Source organism: Miscanthus floridulus, chromosome 8, assembly GCF_019320115.1.
Source record: "Miscanthus floridulus cultivar M001 chromosome 8, ASM1932011v1, whole genome shotgun sequence".
Taxonomy (NCBI): Eukaryota; Viridiplantae; Streptophyta; class Magnoliopsida; order Poales; family Poaceae; genus Miscanthus; species Miscanthus floridulus.
In genome coordinates, this window is record NC_089587.1 from 119,207,944 (window position 1) to 119,230,939 (window position 22,996).

Sequence of the window (22,996 nt, forward strand, 5' to 3'; positions counted from 1 at the left end):
TTCATAGAGTTTGAGGATTGGTTTCCGCCGAGGTGGGATGAGCGTGCCTCAGAGCACTTCTACACTATGTTGCAGGAGGACTTCTGTAGTGCATATCTCAATAGCAGTGTTGCTTTCAGATCTCAGTGGGTCTACCCCTTAGAGTCTCTAGTTGTAGTTGTAGACGAGCAGATCCATCCTCACCTCACTTATCTGCTAGGCTTGTCAGATCTCCTTGGATGGACTAGTCAGTATGTTCCATCTTGGGTCCATGAGTTCTACTCCTCCTTGTGGATTGACCCATGACATAGGTTTATTCATTTTACTTTCCGAGGGTGTGACTACAGGCTCCAAAGCTCGAGGGTTAGAGAGATACTAAGGATTCCAGAGTCACCTATTCATCTTCATGAGACATGCTATGGATAGACATAGCCTTCAAGATGCCCTCATGGTGGACTTGTGTCACCTACAGATCTTGTCAGACCGTGCTTCATAGAGCTATTTGGCGAGAGGTCGAGTAGGACACCACGTGACCTTACACCTATAGCTCAGCTCCTTGATGCTACTATGAGGAGGACTCTACTTTTGAGGATGGGTTACCGCGAGGGCCTAACTCGAATTTAGTTGTGGCTAGTGCATTACCTAGTGTCTCAGACTGTCTTTGATGTTTGAGATGTGATGCTTTTAGAAATGGAGGACACACTAGCAGAGGGCTTTAGAGGTCATTGTTAGCTACATTATGCTCACTAGATCACTTTCTTACTCCAAAAGACAGTTACACATAAGTCCCCAGAGACAATGGCAAAGTGGACAGGTGCTACTACTGAGTTTCCATGGTATGACTTGAGCCAGATGCTATGTCATAGTCATGCGAGTACACCTCGCTAGCCTAGTCGTCACCCTAAGGTACCAGAGATAGCAGCTCAGCAGGATGAGAACATTATGGGCATCATAGAGATAGAGGTGGAGGAGCTTGATGCATAGCAAGAAGATGAGATCGAGAGCGACCCGAGTGATAGCTAAAGCGATGACTATCAGCTGATTCCACATATGGCACCTCATCCACATGATAGAGAGGCCAGTGGCTCTAGCTTAGCTCCACCACAGCCACCATAGATAGACCTAGCGCTTTTAGCTATACTTGAGCGGATGAGGCAGGACCAGGCACGCCAGACACAAGAGACCGTAGCTACACTTGCTCAGGTTCAGGCATGACAAGATGAGTTTCAGCGACAGCAGCAGGCCATGTAGCCACAGTAACTTATGATTTAGCAGCAGTTACTTTGCTTCATGTAGCATGTATTCACTGTTATTGGGGTTGATCCTTAGCAGACTACATTTCAGATAGGCTAGCCTAGCACCACTACTCTAGTGACTCCAGTTGTACAGCCCAGTGGGCTTTCAAGTTAGAGACAGCTAGCTCCTCAGTTTACCTCACCTATAGAGCAGATGTCTCAGTGGTTTGCTTCACTAGGGATAGCTTAGGGTCGGCACTTTACTCCTATTGTTACGGGCTTCACTCCAACTCAAACTTCTTTAGCGTTAGTGACGGACACCCTAGTCTCTAGGAGTCTCAGCGCCACCTTTAGTGAGCTTATAGGGCAGCCTACACCTCCAGTGTTCTGAGTCTCCGGTCCTACCACAGCTGCTCTAGTTACCGGGACTACCAAGATGATTCCATCATCTGTTGCATCATCTGAGCCACCTCAGACAGTCACTCCTATACTTGAGGCTTCAGTGATAGCGACAGCGACAGCGGCAGATGTGTCTCCCCTTCCTACAGTGACACATGTAGAGTCACAGGCCACGCTAGTTACTAACTAGACCTAGACCGCTTCACCTTCACTTCTAGCTACAGAGGGTTAGACCCCTCAGAGTTTAGGGTTAGAGGATGATGCAGCTCAGTTCTAGGTCTCTCACCGCACCTCAGCGCCTAACTTGACTTCTCCTATCTCGCCGTTCAACCTTTAGGTTTTGGTGCTTGATTCCAAAGGTGGAGAGGGACTGAGTATGTTAGATTTAGGGGGAGCGTGTGAGATAGACTCGATTCTTTTGGTCTTTCGTGTGATACTTCATGCATTCATGTTTACTTTCATGCATTGTATTATATACATGTGATGGTGAGACTTATGTGACATGTGTGTTCTCTACATTGTTTTATATATGTCATGTCACTTGGTTATTCTCATTGGCTTGGCTTCTGTGCTTTACTCTGATTCAAATGAGCTTTACTTCATGTACTCATGCTTAATTCATATCTTTTGAGTACACCATGTTGGCTTGAGTCATATAATGTAGCACTCGGTTTTAAAGACAAAACCAGATATACACTATATGTGAGCATAGGAAGTCAAATCTCACATATAGCCACAAATAAGGATAATATCAAAAGACATTACTTATTACATAACATATTAGTATAAAGAATATAACCTCAGAGTATAGACAGCAGAAAGATGACTCTGATCTTTAGGCGAAGACTCCAACTCCACAGGGACGACTGACTAGTTGACCACAAGCCTAACTCCTCCAGACTAGCAATCTAGTACCCATTCAGGATTTTTATCCAAAGTATAGAAAAGTAAAGCAAGCGTAAGTATATCTCATACTCAGCAACATAACATGGGGTTCATGATGCTCAAAAAGGTTGACACTAGTTTAACTGCGATTAGCTTTTATTTTAATAGGTCATCTTTTTAAGCAATTGTGCAGCAACGAATTTATCATAAGCTCGTAAACACATGATTAGGTAAACATGAATAATGAATAGCACAAACAATTAATCATTAGTACAATTAACCATTAGTGATCATCTCTATTCCATAAGGGTTCCATGGCTGCTCGTGTCTGTGAGCACGACTGTTATAACAGTTTTACACTCTATAGAGGTTGTACACTTTCACTGTGAGTCATGATTTACCCTTTCGCCTGAGGTGATCAGCCTCTTGACCCACTACCAAGGAAGGTCAGTAGGGTTCACTATGAAGCCTTTCAAAGGTTTGTCTAACAAGTTAGGGCCACTAAGGTATGTGGCCCTCCTCTAGGAGTGGCACGCATGGGCACGTAGCACGGTACACATCCTAACAGGTAAGGAAACATACCCCCTTGCGCCATAAAGCTAACCACTAACAAGATAGAAAAGGTCCTCATACTGAGCTAAAGCTAGAGCCATATAGCCCGCATAACTGTACTATAAGTCTCGGATGATCACTTATAGATAAGTCCTTAGGGAGAGGAATCTAGAGCATTTAGAAAGTAGCTAAACACTCTAGCCCCCTGTTTCCATGTTGCTAAAAAGTCATGTTTCAATGTTTATTGCATATACCAATAGTCAAGTTACAAGATCATGGTTTTGGTTAAGGACTAGCAAAAACTACCCAATGCAATATCCCAAAGGTATCAAGATACGAGATATCAAATATCTAGGATATCCCTATTGGCAACAAGGTAGACACATGCAATATGAATTAAGTGATTAAAGGTAAATAGGTAACAACGATGGTCTAATGCTATACTTTCCTTAAACACCGATCCTTCGGTAAGCTTTAATCTTTAATGTTCTTCTTCTTCTTCTTCTTCTTCTTCTTGACCACCACGTATATCTTACCGACTAGACGTAATCGTAGAACACCACACAAACATTCATACCCATACATGCATAGCATACAATTGCATCTATACCAGAATAGTACACCAATCATACAAAAATAAGTAAAATAGTTTGAAATATGATTCTATGCATCGCTATAAACACACAGTCACGAGAGGCACACTAATCAGAGCTACGGTTGAAATGATACAACTACCGAGAGATTTTCTTTATAGGTGGAAAAGAAAGCTATAGGCTTCATTTATGTTAACTATATGAATTCATATACAAAAGATATTTTATAAATAATATAGATTAAATTAAGTTAATTTTAGATTTGAATTATAAAACTAAAGTAAAACAAATTATATTTTATTTATAAAATCCAGTTGCATAATCATTAATCAAGATATGATTTAAACCATGATTTTTCTGAAATAGTAATATAGTAAACACTATTACTAATGCGTTGATCTCGACGACATGAAACTAACGCAACTAGAATGAACTGAAATGGAGCTAAAACGATTAAACGACAGGGATTAAAAGAAGCAGTGGCAATTTTGTAAATATCATCATCTTCTACCTTGCTTCATCTCAGTCTGTATGTGGCCATGGTTGTCTGCTGCTGTGTTGCTCCACGCAGGGAAGGGAGGGGGCTCAGCCTCAGCCTGCCGACCAGCCGGTGGCGTAGCAGTGGCACTGGGGCCCACGGCGGCGGCGCACTAGGTCCTCCTACAGGCTCATGGCGGCCAACGTAGGGCCTACACAGCCAAGCCCGCATAGGCCGGCGGCAGCGCCTACTGTACCCGCGTGGGATGCATGAAGGGGTAGGGCATGGCTCCAAGGCGACCGTGGGGTCTGGCGCCAGGCTCTAGACCTGTGTTGCGGACAGAGGTGACACAACGAAGGGCCAGGATAGTCGGAACAAAGGAGCTTTGTGGTTGCCAATGGAGTTTCGCCAGGAAACCTCATCGGAAAACAAAGAAACAATGGGGAAACATCAACCTATGATGGATTGATGCAAGTAAAGACACTATGGCGTAGAGAACGACGAGATCTACATTGTGGTGGTGGTGGTTGACGTCGGAACGCAACGGTTTGGCCGAAAAAGCTCGCCGAAGAGTTCGTCGGAAACCTAGGTTTTCTAAACTTCGACGTCCGATCTGCGGGGCTACGAGTGATGGCTCGCGAAAGAGGTCAGAATCAATGCGTTGAGGGCTACGCTGGCATATATATATATATGCAGGGTTTGGAGATTTTGGAAATCCGAGATATTTTCGGAAATAATTGATTTTCGGAATTAAAATAAATATAGAAAATTGGGAATTACTATTTAGGCTCCGAAAAATATCTCTGAGCTACAAAAAAATCCTTGAAAATTCCTAGGGATAGATGGAAGGATAAGGAACACAACCAAAGTGGTTTAGCTCCCGAAAAAGACTTTGGATTAATCGAGGAAAAAGACAAAGCTCTAAGAAATATGAATTTAATCCCGAAAAAGGTCGAAAAGATTCCTGGAAAGAGAGGCATCATTCTAACGCGTCTTAAAACCTTTTCCAAGCCTTTGGATTTTGAAAACAAAGCATCTTATCTAACTTTTGTTTTTGCAAGTTTTCATATTCTTTTTAAACCACTACTTGAAAATAATATTTTGAAGATTGAGATTTGAATTTATTTTCCAAACCACTCAGCACAAAAGTACCAATGAAATGTCATGTATGCACAAACATGTTGCCACTCTTATGTTGGATTTTAATTTAAAGAAAATTTTCTTTTACCTATGTTTTTATGAGCACAAAACAATTAACAGAAATCATTTTACACTTTTTAGAAAGTAACTAATGTTAGGGTGTTACAATTCTACCCCCTTAAGATGAATCTCGTCCTCGAGATTCAGAAGGCGTCGACTAAGAGATGGGAATACTCTGTCCTTTCTTTACTTCCTCATGTAGTTCCATTGTCTTGATAAAGATCTATTTTACTTTGCATACCTATAAATCTTACTCCAAGTAACTTGCCAAACTAATTCCAAAATTTTGATAGGTACCTTGAACAACTCTCAGGTAACCCTAATCACTAGGCCATAATTCTCTTTCCTCATATGTTCACCTTCCAATGGAGCTTCCTTATCTTCTTGGTCCAAAAGAGAATCTACCACCAATCTTCAAAACATTAATGATCCCAGTTAAGTTGCTTGAACTCGGAATACAATTCTTAATCCTTTGTGTCACCCGAACCTTCTTAGCATAATTCTCCGTTGCTAAGGGCATCGGCCATAACTTCGCTTCTCGAAGTGATAGCACTTTTCCAAGTCATAATCAATCTTATTCCAACAAGGTTATCACAAGCTCAAGACCAACTTGGTGAAGATGTCCTATATATTCTTATGATCCTCCTAGATGTCACTTTTACTTTTAAGAAGATAGTACTTCCATGCTTCGCAATGTATAACTCCAGATAACATGTTAGATAGTTCAACTCAAGCTTCCTTAGTTGACTTAATGATCAAGACACCACTTTTCTTTTTGTATAAGGACACATCCCACACCTTGATAAAGGTGCATCATAGTGGATATAAAGCTCTTGTCCTGATCTGACAAAGTTAATACCTAGGTTTTACTTCAACCTCTTCTTGGATTCCTTCAAACACTTACCTGAGGTTTCTTGATCTAACCTAATTTAAAAGCTTCTCCAGTAGCTCTACCAAAATATTGATGATCTTGGATAAACCTTTCTTGAACTTCTAACCAAACCTCATTGAAACTCTGAGTTTCTCTTGCATCTTTGGGTACCACCACGCTTCCGCTGCGCAAACTAGAATGTATGATGCTTCGTCTTACAAATTCTTCCACTTGGCTACCTCCTTAAGAAAAGATAAACCAGGGTACACAAGAAGGGTAGCTTGCACCTTCTTCAGATGAGCTTACTAGTATCAAGATGTTCTGTCATCCCAATGATATTCTTTCATATGGGCAAGGACAAGAAATCTGAATTTCCTTGCGAGTAGAAAAACTGCAGTGTGGTAAGACAGATGTAACTCCCATTCTATTAATCCAATGAAGTTGTAGCTTATACTGTTGGAAAGCTTATAAAATTCTCCACAACGTACTTATAGAACACTTTTCCGAATTCTGTAGTTCACTTGGTCAAAAACAGTGCACAACAGAAACTGTTTTAGGTTCCAAACAGCACAGATCCATCGCCTTGTGATTTTCGTATCTCCATAACCAAAGTAGCTATTAGGCTTATTCTTACGCTCAGAGAAATATATGAAAGTGTACTTTTGTCCAGAAGTTTTTTCCATAATTCTAGGTCATCCAAGAATAGAGATATAACCCAATAAAGACTGGTTGCTCCCAAAGGATAGAATAGAGAAAACAGGAAATAAGCAAAACACCTCTATTTATTGCATTAATCCTTATGCCTTAGGCCTATAAACTAAATGAAATTATGGAAACACCCAAAAGATCATTGCAGTCATTACAAATATGCAAAACAATCATAAGCATAATGACAATTCAACAAGACAGTAAAGATGCACAACTCAATCATCGACTCAACTTGCGATACTATCGTTTTTATTACATAAGGGGCACAACTCCTATCCTTAACTAAGGATCTTGAATAGTCTAGCATAACTTCTTCATTCACCACTCTCACCAAATGTTTCTTTTAGGTTAGGTATCGCTGACACTTTTTATAATTAGTCCAGTAGTGATCTGACTCTGGCTACTTCCTTGGTGTAATTGTTGATTCTTCTGTGGGCAAGATTTAACATAATGTCCTTCCTGCTGGCAATGATAACACTTTCTATTAGCTGGATCTTTAGTGATGTCATACTCCATAGAATCGTTGCTTAGAGTATTGTCACCTTGCCAACTCTATAAGTTCATCTTTGTTTGATTGAACTGCTTTTTAGCTCGCTTGATCTTTCGGGGTTGAAACTCCTTATAGGTGATCATCCATCCATCTATGCATACCCCATGTGGAAAGAGTGGAGTAATCTTAGCTTGAGAAACTTCTAACTCTTTAGAGTCTGAGTTTATCTGTCTAGGGATTTCCAAATGTTGATTGTTTCCCAATACTTGCTCTGTTGAGACCTCCTTTCTCTTTTTATCCACATTAGCTTCACAACTCGGGTTCACCATAACTTCCCTCTTATTAGACTTGTCCTGAAAATAGGGGAAACCATAATGTTTATAGCACTAACATGGACCCTGACTTCCAAGAGTCTTGCTATGAACACCCTCATTGGACTTCATCTTCTTCCAAGCTTCTATGACTTGTCTCTTTACTGGCCCCTTTGGTATGTTGCTCTGATCTTGTGACATGCACTGCTGAGAACTTCTGGGCTGATTCATTCCTTCTAGTATTTGCTTTTGCATAGCGAATAGTTTTTCCTTATCAAATACAATCAAGGGTGGCATAGCTTGGTCCTCCTGTTCTATGATGTTGGTAGTTATCTCGTTATGATCCATCTAATAGACCAAGAAAGATTTAGAATTGAAACAGGGTTTTATAATAGAACAGAGGCCAAAACGAGCATAATTTTTTAGCAAATAATAAGGTTAGAGAGAAAGCATGAAGTAGGCAAAGATGAAAGCATGCTAATACGTCCAGTTCTAACTAGGATTGCGTCCTATAGTCAGCATTGCTCTGATACCACTTTATAGCACTTGGTTTTAAAGACAAAACCAGATACACACTATATGTGAGCCCAGGAAGTCAAATCTCACATATAGCCACAAATATGGGTAATATCAAAAGACATTACTTATTACATAATGTATTAGTATAAAGCATATAACCTCAGAGTATAGACAACAGAAAGAAGACTCTGATCTTTAGGCGAAGACTCCAACTCAATAGGGACGACTGACTGGTTGACCACAAGCCTAACTCTTCCAGACTAGCAATCTGGTACCCATCCGAGATTTTTATCCAAAGTATAGAAAAGTAAAGCAAGCGTAAGTACATCTCGTACTCAGCAACATAACATGGGGTTCATGAGGCTCAAAAAGGTTGACACTGGTTTAACTGTGATTCGCTTTTATTTTAATATGTCATCTTTTTAAGCAATTGTGCAGCAACAAATTTATCATAAGCCCATAAACACATGATCAGGTAAACATGAATAATGAATAGCATAAACAATTAATCATTAGTACAATTAGCTATTAGTGATCATCTCTATTCCATAAGGGTTCCAAGGCCGCTCGTGTCCGTGAGCATGACTGTTATAATAGTTTTACACTCTGTTGATGTTGTACACTTTCACTATAAGTCGTGATTTACCCTTTCGCCCGAGGTGATCAGCCTCTTGACCTACTACCAAATAAGGTCGGCAGGGTTCACTATGAAGTCTTTCAAAGGTTTATCTAACAAGTTAGGGCCGCTAAGGTATGTGTCCCTCCTCTAGGAGTGGCACGTGTGGGCACGTAGCATGGTACATGCATCCTAGTAGGTAAGGAAACATACCCCCTTGTGCCATAAAGCTAACCACTAACAAGCTAGAAAAGGTTCTCATACTAAGCTAAAGCTAGAGCCATATAACCCGCACAGCTATACTATAAGTCCTGGATGATCACTTATAGATAAGTCCTTAAGGAGAGGAATCTAGAGCATTTAGAAAGTAGCTAAACACTCTAGCCCCCTGTTTCCATGTTGCTAAAAAGTCATATTTTAATATTTATTGCATATACCATTAGTCAAGTTACAAGATCATGGTTTTAGTTAAGCACTAGCAAAAATTACCCAATGCAATATCCCAAAGGTATCAAGGTACAAGATATCAAATATCTAGGATATCCTTATTGGCCACAAGGTAGACACATGCAATATGAATTAAGTGATTAAAGGTAAATAGGTAACATGGATGGTCCCATGCTATACTTGCCTTAAACACCGATCCTTCGATAAGCTTTAATCTTCAACGTTCTTCTTCTTCTTCTTCTTGACCACCACATATATCTTACCGATTGGACGTAATCGTAGAACACCACACAAACATTCATACCCATGCATGCATAGCATACAATTGCATCTATATTAGAACAGTACACCAATCATAGAAAAATAAGTAAAAGAGTTTGAAATACGATTCTACACATCGCTACGAACTCACTGTCGTGAGAGGCACACTAATCGGAGCTATGGTTGAAACAATAAAACTACTAAGAGATTTGCTTTATACGTGGAAAAGAAAGCTATAGGCTTCATTTATGTTAACTATATGAATTCATATATAAAAGATATTTTATAAATAATATAGATTAAATTAAGTCAATTTTAGATTTGAATTATAAAACTAAAGTAAAACAAATCATATTTTATTTATAAAATCCAGTTGCATAATCATTAATCAAGATATGATTTAAACCATGATTTTTCTAAAAATAGTAATATAGTAAACACTATTACTAATGCGTAGATCTCGATGACATGAAACTAACGCAACTGGAATGAACTGAAACGGAGCTAAAACGATTAAACAACAGGGATTAAAAGAAGCAGTGGCAATTTCATAAATATCATCATCTTCTACCTTGCTTCATCTCAGTCTATACGTGGCCATGGTTGTCTGCTGCTGTGCTGCTCCATGTAGGGAAGGGAGGAGGCTCAGCCTCAGCCTGCCGGCCAGCCGGCGACGCACTAGGCCCTCCTTCGAGGTCATGGCGGACAGTGCAGGGCCTGCTCGGCCGAGCCCGCACAGGCCGACGGCGGCGCTGCTGCACCCGTGTGGGACGCGCGAAGGGGTAGGGCACGGCTCCAAGGCGGGCACGGGGTCGGGCATCGGGCTCTAGACCCGTGCTGCAGCCAGAGGTGACGCAGCGAAGGGCTAGGACAGGCGGAACAAAAGAGCTTTGTGGTCGTCAATGGAGTTTCACCTGGAAACCTCATCGGAAAACAAAGAAACAATGGGGAAACATCAACCTATGATGGATTGATGCAAGTAAAGACACTACAGCATAGAGAATGACGAGATCTACCTTGTGGTTGTGGTGGTTGACGCCGGAATGCGACGGTTTGGCCAAAAAAGCTCGCCGAAGAGTTCACTGGAAACCTAGTTTTTTCGAACTTCGGCGTCCGATCTGCGGGGCTACGAGTGACGGCTCATGAAAGCGGTCAGAATTAGCGCGTCGAGGGCTACGCCGGCATATATATACACACACACACACGCAGGGTTTGGAGATTTTGGAAATTCGAGATATTTTAGGAAATAATTGATTTTCGGAATTAAAATCATTACAGAAAATCGAGAATTACTATTTAGGCTATGAAAAATATCTCTGAGCTCCGAAAAATTCCCTAAAAATTCCTAGGGATAGATGGAAGGATAAGGAACACAACCAAAGTAGTTTAGCTTTGGGAAAAGACTTTTGGATTGATCGAGGATAAAGACAAAGCTCTAAGAAATATGAATTTAATCCCAAAAAAGGTCGAAAAGATTCCTGGAAAGAGAGGCATTGTTCTAACGCGTTTTAAAACATTTTCCAAGCCTTTGGATTTTGGAAATGAAGCATCTTTATCTAACTTTTGTTTTTGCAAGTTTTTAAATTCTCTTTAAACCACTACTTAAAAATAATATTTTGAAGATTGAGATTTGAATTTATTTTCCAAACCACTCATCACAAAAGTACCAATGAATCGGTATGTATGCGCAAACATGTTGCTACCCTTATGTTGGATTTTTATTTTGAAGAAAATTTTCTTTTACCAATGTTTTTATGATCACAAAATAATTAACAGAAATTATTTTACTCTTTTTAGAAAGTAACTAATTTTAGGGTGTTACAATTAAATGATTTATGTTAATTGTTTTGTGCTTATAAAAACATAGGTAAAAGAAAATTTTACCTATGTTTTTATGAGCATAAAACAATTAATAGAAATCATTTTACTCTTTTTAGAAAATAACTAATTTTAGGGTGTTACATATAAGCATGCCTAACTTCTTTGTTCTTATTATCAAAAGCTTATATGAACCAAGCATGTTGAAAACCTCACTCATATGTTTTACATACTCGAGGTTGTGTTGTCATCAATCATCAAAAAGGGGGAGATTGAAATCATCTAGGGCCCCAGTTGGGTTTCGGTGATTAATGACGACACAAGATTACTATGACTAACGCGTGTTTTACAGAGGCAATTTGAGTTAGGTCATGGTAATGGAAATTGATTGGGCAATCATGGTTGTCATGCCCCTGTCAAGGAAATCATTTCGGTTTTCAAAGGATGGATGATAAGGTTAAGGACGGACTAGTTCTAAGTGTCGTTTGTTGTTGGAGAGACACTTAGAGTAGTTTAGGACTTTGTTTTTCCTTTGACAATACTATTAAGGGGGTATGGACTAGTAGCTTAAACTAGGTGAGTCTAATAGATTAGGTGTGGTGCACACTTGATCAAACTTAGCACTAGGTAGCTTAGGAATAGCCCTAAGATCGATATAAGTCAACTTCATTCACAAAGAATTTTGAATTAGAAGTGAATGGAGAGTCAAATGAGGACCGGATGCTGGTTTGGTTGTGACCTGGACGCAGCTTGAGAGTCCAGTCAGTTCATTTGATCGGCAACAAGCAGTCAGAGTGCGACCGGACGCTGGACACTAGTGCTCACCGGACGCGACGCTAGCCGTATATGTAACAGCAGTGGATAGGCTATTGACCACGAACCGGACGCTGAACAGAGAAGTGACCGGACTCTGGATGCCAGCCGTCCTGGTCAACATCAGTAAGGTTCCAGAGAGGGTTTTTGATTACCGGACAGCGTCCGGTGGGTGCTAACCGAAAACAGGATAGAGTCTGGTCAGAGCAAATAGCTCTTTCTGACACGCTGACGTATTACACTGACAGGTGCGTTTGGTCACCTTGACCGGAGCGTCCGACCATCCCGATACTTGCGGAGTTGGACCTCAACCGTTATGTTTTGAATGGGAGGTATAAATACATATCTCACTTGTCCATTTGAGGTCTCTTGCCCATTTGTTCAGCTGAGAAACACCTTTAGAGTGTAAGGGAGAGCAAGAGCCTAGTGAGGTGATTAAGATTTGACAATCCAAGATTAAGGATCTCATTAGTACATAGGAAGTAGCAAGTGTACATCCACTTTACTCATTAGGCTTGTCTTAAGTGAGAGTTCGTGCTTGTTACTCTTGGTGATCGCTATCACCTAGACGGTTCGGTGGTGATTGGGAGCTTTGTGATCATTCGGCGGAGCGTATAGATGACCCAAGTCACTTTGTAAGCGGTTGTGGGTGATTCACCGCGATAGAGTGTCAAAGAATCAGCCCATAGAGAGCACTTAATCTTTACACGGATCAAGGGGAGCTACACCCTTGCGCGGGTGCTTCAACGAAGACTACTGGGGAGTGACGACTCTCCGATATCTTGGGAAAATATTGTCGTGTTCCTTTTTCTCTCTTTACTTTGAGCATTTACATTTGAGCAATTCATTTCATGTATTTACATTCCTAGAATTGTCATGCTAGAGAAGGATTAGAACCTAGGGTGCAAAACTTTTGTACCGGAGAACAATAAAAACATATTTTAGACACAAGAGGTGAAATGTGCTAAGTGTAGGGCTTAATTATTGCAAAAATTTAGAATTAGTCCAATTCACCCCCTCTTGGACATCTTGATCCTTTCAGCTTTTTAACCCAATTCCTCAGAATAATTTGCTAAACATAGCAATGTCTAACTGTCAACAAACTTCGAATTTTTTTTAAGTTTTGAGTTGTACTCTATTTCAAATTGCATTTCTAAGCTATTGAAAATCTTAGTTAGTAATATCATTTTTCGACCGCAGGTATTTTATTGTCATCTACAAAGTTTGTACTTCAAATTTTATTCAAGTATCACATACATGTTCTATATCATTTTTGCTTAATAAAAATTGGTTTTAAACCCTAAGTGATATAACATGATTATTGAATTAACTTTCATTTCGTATTTCCGTTGATCGTTTTGAGTTACGGAAATTGATCTACACTCTTTATTACATGCATTAACACATAAATATGATGCTCATGATATATTTTAGTAAATGATTTACAGTGTAACATCGAGGGTGTTACAAAGACCGAAGCTCACGAAACACTCGATACACGGGTCAGTCTTCAGCAACCCTACGTCAAGAAATGATAGAGCCCCCTTCGCGTGCCCTTAAATCTGGCTTGATCCGCTTCTTTTTTCATTCGAAACAGTATTTTTCTCTCACAAATTTCTCCAAATTCATCCAGATTCCTCCAGATTTCTCCAAATTCCTCCAAACGAACGGGACCAGACTTATTTGACCATAGAAAAGTCATACAAAATAGATTTTGACCTTAATTTCTCTTACAGTATGGAGTCAATGGCTAAAGGATCAATATCATCTTAGAGCCAGTTTGAACGTAAATCTATTGATGTAAGTTTTATATTGTAAACAAGCATATCATTTGACTAAATGTTGATCAAACTTTGTAAATTTTAACTTTTCCTCTAGTCTAATACGTCTATTATTTTTTTTTTGGACGGAGGGACCAAACAAAAGAAAAGAATAGAGAACCGCATTTTTTTGGTCGGTATATGTTCGGGTTCAGTCTCCAGTATCGGGTTTTTTTGGCCCAGGCCTTACAGGGCGGCTTGCCTGACCTCGCGGCGCGCGCGAAACCCGCGACCTACCGCCGCGCCCCCGTCGCTCATAGTAAAACCTAACGGCCGGCGGCCGTCCCCGCCTTCTTTTCCTTCCTTCCCCATCTTCTTTGCCCCCTCCAAGAATCGCAGCGAGCGAACGAGCTCCAAACACCTAGTAATGCGGCGGACGAGGAGCCAGTCCGCGAGCGGGGGCAACACCCCGCCCGCTGCCGGTTCGTCTCCTGCCCTCGCGAAACGCTTGTCCCCCTCCCGTGCTCCCATTGCTCTTTTGCTCTGCGTGCTTCCGTTCACGGCTTCCGCTTCCTTGTACAGGACCAAGCGCGGAGGTCGCCGGTCGCCGGAGGGCTTCACCTGCCGCGAAAGGGAAATCACCTGTCACCAAGGTGAGGTCTTTTGTCTGGTGCCCCATGCGTCTGCGTGTCATTATCTAGCCCACAGCCCCACACGTCGGTGCTGCTCGGGTCGATGGGAAGTTAATCAAACTTAGGCATAGGGGGGAATGGGGGATTCATTTAATTGGAGTAGTATTGTGTAACATGGATTCTGGCTTGGAGTCAGTGAGTGATTTCGTGGCACAGAGCATTTGTTCAAGTCAAATGAATTGAGACTTCACTTGGAAAATTGGTTAAAATGGCATGCCTTTATTAATTGAAGCATTCAATTTTGTTGAATAATACACTGTGATTAAGGCTTCCAAGCGAATTTATCCCAAAGGAAACTCGAGTACTATAGCTCTTTCTGAATATATTAGGTAAACTTAAATAAATGTATGCGATGGTTGTACAAAGGTAGGATACAAAATGCCCCTTTCAGCCAGAACAAAAGTAGGACGCAAAGTGTCTCCTTTGATTTGAAGGTTAGTTATGTAAAGTAGATTTATTTGTCCAGTGATGGGATTTACTTACATCCTGCTCTTCAGGTGGAAACAGCATCACCACTGGGGAGTGCACGCAGAAAAGGTAGACCCAAGACTGAGTCGAAAGATAATGCCAGTGTGGAGACGTGCAGTGCAGGGAGCTGCGAAAAGAATAATTTGGAGGAGCAAACGGAATCCCTTGACAACAATGATGCAGCTGAAATGGACTGGGAAGAGGGGCACGTGGAGCACATTGAGTATTCTGATGAGCTCAGAGAGACCATCACTGTTGAGTTCAACGACGTACCTTCTTCCACTAACAAGAAGGGTGTTCGCAGGCCCACTGCTGAGGAAAAGGTTAGCTTTTTTTATGACTATTAGAAACTGTTATTAGTCAAGCAAGGTATCAGAAAGGGATATTGGGTGAAGCCGTGAATTTGACTTCTAATCTTCTAATCTGTTTCCACAATGTCATGGCATTCAAATTCTCATTGAGAAGGTTATACAGAAGAAAAGAAATGAAGGGAGCTCCTAGTAATTCATTACCAACTACTTATATTTTCTGATTTACTCAGGAGTTGGCTGAACTTGTTCACAAGGTCCATTTGCTTTGCCTAATAGCAAGGGGTAGAGTAGTTGACAAGGCTTGCGATGATACTCTTATTCAGGTGTGTAATAGTGTTATTATCATCTCTTCATAATTTGTTTATCCTATATAATCCATATTTTATTGTCCATGTTCGAAAACAATGAAATTTGATGTAAATTTTGGGAACTACTAGAGCTGTGGGTGTCTTTCAAGCTAAACATACTTTTTTTTTGTTTCTAATGTTATTTGTAGGCCTCCATTCTCTCTCTTGTACCATACCACTTACTATGGAGTCTTTCTGATGTTCCAAACCTGAAAGCTATTAACCTACGTAGTCTTGTGAGCTGGGTAAGACACTTTTCTGTTTATTCGGTTCAGTTAAATATTTGATGTTTCATGAAAAGGAAGTTTTTAAAAGTTAGTTTTCTTAAGTTGAATGTATTGTACTTGCAGTTCCATCGTACTTTTTGTGTAACCTGCACAATCCAGTGACAGGGGATCTTTTAAATCAAATTTGGCTTTCACTATTCAAGATCATGTAGGCACTGCTGAAGAGGTATTGAAAAACTGTGCTTTGCTGAATAAATCCACTGTCTGTCTTTACATCTTTTCTTTAACAGTATTTTGCATCACTGTTTATTTTCATTCTGGTATTGGATATGGAACTCTGAATTTTGTTTTGTTCATCTGAAGCTGCAATAATGTCTATTTGTGAAGCTGTCACTTAAATTGTCTGCTATGCAGGTTTGTGCACTCTCTGTGGCATTATTCAGGGCACTCAACTTAACAGCTAGGTATTTATTTCGCTGCCTAGCTAGTTATGTAATGAGTTTTGGCATATCTTTACTGTGTGCATAGGAGAGCAATACATCATTTTTGCTGTCCTATTAGTTCTTATTGAATGTTGTTTGCTTTGGCGTCCCATGAAGATGATAATGAAATTAGACATTTTCTGTGATATGTAAAATTAGTTATCTGGATTTGCCAATCTGTTTGGGGAAAAAGAAAAGGTAGGGCAAAGATAAATGGATGTAATTGGCAGTCACGCAAATTAGGGATTAGTATTCACTAAGATACGTAGCTCTGAATTTTTTTAATATAATTATCTAAAACTACTGTTTTAATTTTTGCCCACGCCCATGAACGTAAACATGCAGATTATGCAATCATCACTTGCTATGCCATCTGTCTTGTGAAGTAAACGTGATCATGTCACTAAGAAAATGGATTTGGATACAGTATGCTACTTTTCTCTTTAAAATCATTGAACCGTCCCTAAGCATATGTTTCCTTGTAGGTTTGTTACAAATCTGGATGTTGCTGGACTCAAGCCTGATACTAAAGTGAAGGGAACATTCAGTCAAGATGCATCTAGGCTTTGTACTAGGGCACTACCATGTAGTTCTCCTTTTGCTGCTGATAATGTTATTAGTTCTCCTGCTCAACTGAAAGATAATTCTCAAGGTAGTGTCAGAATGAATCAACAAAGAGGTGATCTTGGAAAATCAAAACAGACCTCAGCATGCAAGAGAAGTTTATCTAAAACTTTGTCAAATATAAAATCAGATCATGAAAGTAGCTGTGCTTCAACATCAAAAGATAAATCAGACAGCGACCAATATCCTTCCAGAAATAATGCTGAAGTACCAAAAAGAAAAGGGGATGTGGAATTCGAGTTGCAACTGGAAATGGCTCTTTCAGCTACTGCTGCCAAGACCCAAAATAATAAACTAGCTACTCACATGAGTCAATCGACTGTTAGCTTACAAGATTCTAGTCCACCATTGAAGAAATTGCGTCAAAATGCGGAAGCTTTATCCAGCTCAAGTGCAATTTGGTCAAGAAGTGCTGGAGCTCCGTTATATTGGGCCGAGGTATACTGTGGTGGGCAAGCATCAACAGGAAGATGGGTGCATGTTGATGTTGTGAATGATCTCATTGATGCTGAACGGAAAGTAGAAGCTTCTTCTGCTGTTTGCAAGAAGCCTTTAAGATATGTTGTTGCTTTTGCTGGAAATGGAGCCAAGGATGTAACCAGAAGGTCTGTGCCTTTTGCACGATTCCTAAGTTTGTGCCATGTGCTCACGAGAGTGACATACTAACATTGCACCATCTTACGTTGTTCACCAGACAAATCAATCATAGCAGAATTACTTATGAGTAAAAATACTGACGCAGTTATTACTAAAATACACACTAATTCCAATGTAGGTCCAGTCTAAACTGCCCTGGAGCACTGGGTTATTTTATAAAACTCTAAAGCAACAAGTATCAATAGTTTTATGCCTGGCTCAGCAGAAATTTTACTTAAGTAATTCTGAACATGGAAGTTCTTGAAAAACTGGTTTCTGAACTGCCTTCTGCATGTTCCCAGGTATTGCTTGCAGTGGCACAGAATTGCACAAGGCCGAGTGAATTCAGAGTGGTGGGATAATGTTTTGGCACCACTAAAACAGATGGAACTGGCAGCAACAAACAACTATGAAGACTTGGAACTTCAAACCAGAGCCCTAACAGAGCCTCTTCCTACCAGTCAACAGGTACATCACTTGTGAGATTTAAGATAAGTTAATCTGAGCTATTGTTACCCCTTTTGCTTCTGGCAAAATTTCCTGTTGGTTGGATTTGGTAATCTGTATGATTGTTTAGGCCTACAAGGACCATCACCTATATGCTCTCGAGAGGTGGCTTCACAAGAACCAAATTCTTCATCCCCAAGGTCCTGTTCTTGGTTTCTGTAAAGGACATCCTGTTTATCCAAGATCATGTGTTCAAACACTGCAGTCAAGACATGGATGGTTGCGGGAGGGCCTGCAAGTCCGAGAAAACGAGTTGCCTGCAAAGGTTCGTAATAGAAGCATGAGTTTTAGTTTACCTAGTTGTGATGCTGATTTAATTCCCCCTTTAGGTTGTTACACGTCCAAAGAGGACTTTCAATGCTCAGTCAGTTCAATCAAGTGGTAACGAAGATGGTCTTAAACCAACCTTGGAACTATATGGTGAATGGCAACTGGAACCTCTACAACTTCCCCATGCTGTAAATGGCGTTGTGCCAAAGGTATTTTTAACTCTTTTTTACTATGGCTTGCCATTTGGATCCTTTGGTCTTCAGTCCTTGTTTTCTGGTGTTCCATACTGATTCATGTTAAAATGTCTCCAAGAATGAACGAGGCCAAGTTGATGTATGGTCAGAGAAGTGCCTTCCACCTGGTACTGTACACTTGAGGTTACCAAGATTATTCCAGGTTGCAAAGAGACTTGGCATCGACTATGCTCCTGCTATGGTCGGGTTTGATTATCGCAGTGGTCGGTGCCTCCCAGTCTTTGATGGGATTGTTGTCTGTACCGAATTCAAAAGTGCTATCCTGGAGGTATGCTTTGATGGTAGAATGTTTTTTCAATATTTGAAACCTTTAATCACACTGTTATCATGATTTACCTGATCTATTGTGTGATTTAGCAATGCATCTTATTAGAAATTTAAACAGCTTTTTTCTAAAAAGTTATTCAAACAATAGAAAAAAGTCCGAGAAGTTACCATGCCGAGCCTAGTAATTTAGGTGTCTTTGTGATACTGATGGGCATTGCATAAATGCCTTGCGTTTGTGTCCAAAACAAGCTAATTGTCCCTTTTCCTCGTCACCATCATATTCCGCACCATACACCATCAGTCAGTTCAGTTCTAAAACTGACACGATACTAATGCTTTCATACCCACTAGGCATATGCAGAAGAAGAGGAGCGGAGACGGGCTGAGGAGAGGAAGCAGGAGGAGGCTCAGGCACTCTCCAGATGGTATCAGCTGCTCTGCTCCATTGTAACAAGACAGAGGTTGAAGGACTCCTACAAAACACCTTCACACGGGCTTGGTAATGAAGGGCTGCCCGAAAATGATAATGTCCATAGAAGCACTCGCAGCAGTGGATCCACGGAAAGGGAGCCTAGTTCAAGCAAACTGCAGACAGATGATGACCATGAGCATGAATTTCCAGAGGAAGACCAGAGCTTTGACGAGGAGACCTTTGTGAGGACGAAACGCTGCTCATGTGGTTTTTCTATCCAAGTAGAGGAGTTGTAGCTTTGATACCAGGAGTGCACATGTTTCTAACTGTTTGTAACATATGTCCTCTTTCATCCATTTCAAAGTCGGAATCCAAGACATAGTTTTTTATGCACTTATTAATTTACGAGAGTACTTATGTTGGCTCTCAAACTTGATTCAATTTCGCATTAGCAACTTTATTGCATTCACCAAGAAAATTATTAATGCTTAATGCAAGGGAGAAAATGTCACAAGCAGCAGTAGTGTGTGAGCTTATGCCACTGCAGAATCCGCAGCCAAGAACATGAAACATGAACAAATCAAGTCTAAGCAGATATGCCTGAAATGAAAATCAGAATGAAAGAGAGCAGCTGGGGACAAAGGAAGGCCGGCCGGCCGATCACGCCGAAACGCTCCGGCTGCCGTCCGTGCTGCTGAAATCGGCTTTCCGGCAGGCGTCCTCGACGATGCGCTCGATCCTCGCCTCCACCTGGGCCATGGTTGGTCGCCTGTCGGGGCGCTGCCCGGTGCACTCAATGCCGAGCTGCAGCAGCCGCATCATCTCCCCCTCGACGCGCGGCTCGTTGGCGACGGCGGCGTCGAACACCTCGGACGTCCACTCCTCCTGCACCACGGACCGCACCCACCGCGGCAGGTCCACGCCGTCGGCGCCTTCCGGCAGCGCGTGCAGGGGCGCGCGCCCGCTGAGCAGCTCCAGCACCACGACGCCGAAACTGTACACGTCGGCGCTCTGCGGCACGCTGCGGACGTCTGTCACCTCCGGAGCGTGGTACCCAGCGCCCCGCCTCGGTGGCGCCGCGGCACCCGTGAGCTGCGCAATGCCATAGTCGGAGACGTAGGCACCGTCACGCGTGGCAGTGACGACGATGTTGGATGACTTGATGTTGCCGTGCGACGACTTGGCCCCGCCCTGGTGGATGAACGCCACGCCGCGCGCCGCGGCCAGCGCGATGCGCGCGCGCGCCGTGAAGTCCAGCCGCGCACTGGCCCTCCGCGCCTCCGTCTGCGAGGCAAGAAAAGAATGTGAACATGGTGTCCATCCATCCCATATGTACACGAGGAGAAGACATGTTCAGGGGCAGGGCACGAACTGTGCAGGAGGGCAGAGAGGCTGCCGGCGCCGACGAAGTCGTAGACGAGGAGCTTCTCCTCCTTGCTGTAGAAGTAGGCGCGCAGGTGGGTCAAGTTGTGGTGATGGAGCGCACCAAGCGCGGTGGCCTTGTTGCGGAACTCGTTCTCGTGGAGGTGCACCTCGCGGAGCCGCTTGACGGCGAGGACGGGCTCGCCGCCGTCGAGCGTGGCGCGGTACGTGGTGCCGTGCTGGCCCTTGCCGAGCACCTCGGCCGACGCCCGCAGAAGCGTCTCCACGTCGTATGGCCTCTCCGGTGCGCTCCCCAGGAAGACCAGCTTCTTGCCTTCGCTGATCATCGCCGGCGCGAGCGGCGGGGCGTGCGACTGCTTCACGGCGTCCCTGTCCGTCCTCGCCAAGGCCACCGTTATAGGCGCGGTGGCCTCGTGCACGTTGGCCGCCGCAGCATCCGCGGGCCTCCCCGCCGCCGCCGCCGCCTGGCGTCGGCGAAGGGAGGCGACGAGCCCCACGATGAGCAGGAGAACGAACGCGGCGCTGGCGATGATGCCGACGATTGCCCAACGGGACAGGGGCTTCTTCTTTCCGCCACCCGCAGACGGAGACGCCGGCGGAGGCGCCGGGGGCGTGGAGTTGGGGCACGTGGGGAGAGGCCCGTCGCAGAGCGCCGTGCCTTGGAACGCGCTCGCGGGCATCCTGGCGAGCGACGCCGGCACGGGGCCAGTGAGCTGCGCGTTGAACGACACGTTGAAGCGCGAGAGGCTGGGAAGGTAAAGCCCCGGCGGAAGCGCGCCGGCTAAGTCGTTGCTGTCCAGGAGCAGCGTGTCCAGCTGCTTGAGCCTGTTGAACTCCTCCGACACGCCGCCGGTGAGGCGGTTCCGTGAGAGGTCAACCTTCCTGAGCACCGCGAGCGAGAAGAAGCCCTCCGGCACGGCGCCGGTGAACTGGTTCCTCGTGAGGTTCACCACGGTCAGCTGGCCGCAGTTGCCGATATCGGCCGGGATACCCCCCGTGATGCCGTTGTGCCGGAGCGACAGCGCCTGCAGCGCGGTGAGGTTCCCCACCGTGCCTAGCGGTATCGTCCCGATCAACCGCTTCCCGGGCAGCCGCAGCTCGACGACGCGTTGGGGCACGGCCTGGGTCTGGTTGCTGCACACGACGCCGCGCCATCCGCACGGCTCCGGCTCCGTGGTGTTCCACGGGAGGAGGCGGCCACTGTCCAGCGCGTCCCGCAGCGCCAGCAGCGCCAAGCGGTCCCCCGCCAGGTCCTGCGCCACGAGCCCAGGCAGCGCGGCGGCGAGCAGCGCGGCCACCACGAACGGGACCGCCACGCGGGCACCGCCGATCGGCCGCCGCTGGCGCGCCATCGCCCGGCGCCGCTGCGAGGTCCGCAGCATCCAGGCAAGCAAACAAGGGCAAGTAACTAATAAAGCAGACGGCGGGCGATAACACGTCGCCGCGTGTGTCAATAGCGGGGATGGAGGTTTAGAGGCAGCCTAGAGTTCATCAGCGGCGACGGAGGAATCGGTAGCGCGGACGCGGTTGGATCGGAGGTGTGTCAACCTGACGGGAAAGAAAGGATCTTTTTATACGTACTCCTCTGGTTAGCATCGTACATTCTTCTCCGTTGGCTTTATCTCTATAAACGTGTGTGAAGTGAAGCTGGTGGTGAGCTCGTCCGTCCAGCTGCGCCGATGCAAATATGCGGCACAGTTCTGTTTAACACTCGTAATGAACTCGACTAGTTTAGCACTTTAGCCACAGACAAAGCTACAGCTGCTGCTAATTAAGCTAGATCGCCATGGACGGCAGATTATATTAGTATGCTGTGGTGCTGCCAGAATTGGCAACTCTGCTGGTCTCTGGATGTAGTGGTGACACTCCAGCTAATAAGCCAAAGCAACAAGGTGGTTAAAGGAGGGTTAATTGGAGATTAGTTAATCGGCATCGGGCTCGGCGTCAAACGGACTCAGCGAGGGAGGCGGTCGAGGGACAGATGGTGAACTGACGACATGAGGTGAAAGAACTGAGGCTTGGCGTTTGGATGGGGGCGGGCCGGCGCGCCGCGACGAACGCGTCGCCCCGGAAACGCCTCGCGTTCTCCTCCAGGAGGACCCTAGACGTCCTGCATTCCTTTGTTTGTACTCCAGCATTTCCAGCTACATGCTCTGCTCTCCATGTTTGCTTCTCAAAAAA

General features: G+C 43.6%; 1 protein-coding gene and 1 pseudogene across 1 annotated transcript; one reads left to right on the top strand and one right to left on the bottom strand.

The window, feature by feature from the left end:
• The first annotated feature begins 14,184 nt into the window (after window positions 1-14,184).
• LOC136473405 (DNA repair protein RAD4-like) lies at window positions 14,185-19,867 on the top strand. Its single transcript, XM_066471054.1, is given in 14 exon segments — window positions 14,185-14,417; window positions 14,518-14,588; window positions 15,125-15,418; window positions 15,637-15,729; window positions 15,903-15,998; window positions 16,104-16,127; window positions 16,129-16,206; window positions 16,395-16,444; window positions 16,948-17,691; window positions 18,025-18,190; window positions 18,300-18,494; window positions 18,559-18,708; window positions 18,812-19,021; window positions 19,372-19,867. Coding segments are annotated over 14 exon segments (2,583 nt in total). The 5' UTR covers window positions 14,185-14,362; the 3' UTR covers window positions 19,729-19,867.
• A 171-nt stretch (window positions 19,868-20,038) lies between these two features.
• Window positions 20,039-22,178, bottom strand: LOC136473406 (probable inactive receptor kinase RLK902; annotated as a pseudogene).
• Between the last annotated feature and the right edge of the window lie 818 nt (window positions 22,179-22,996).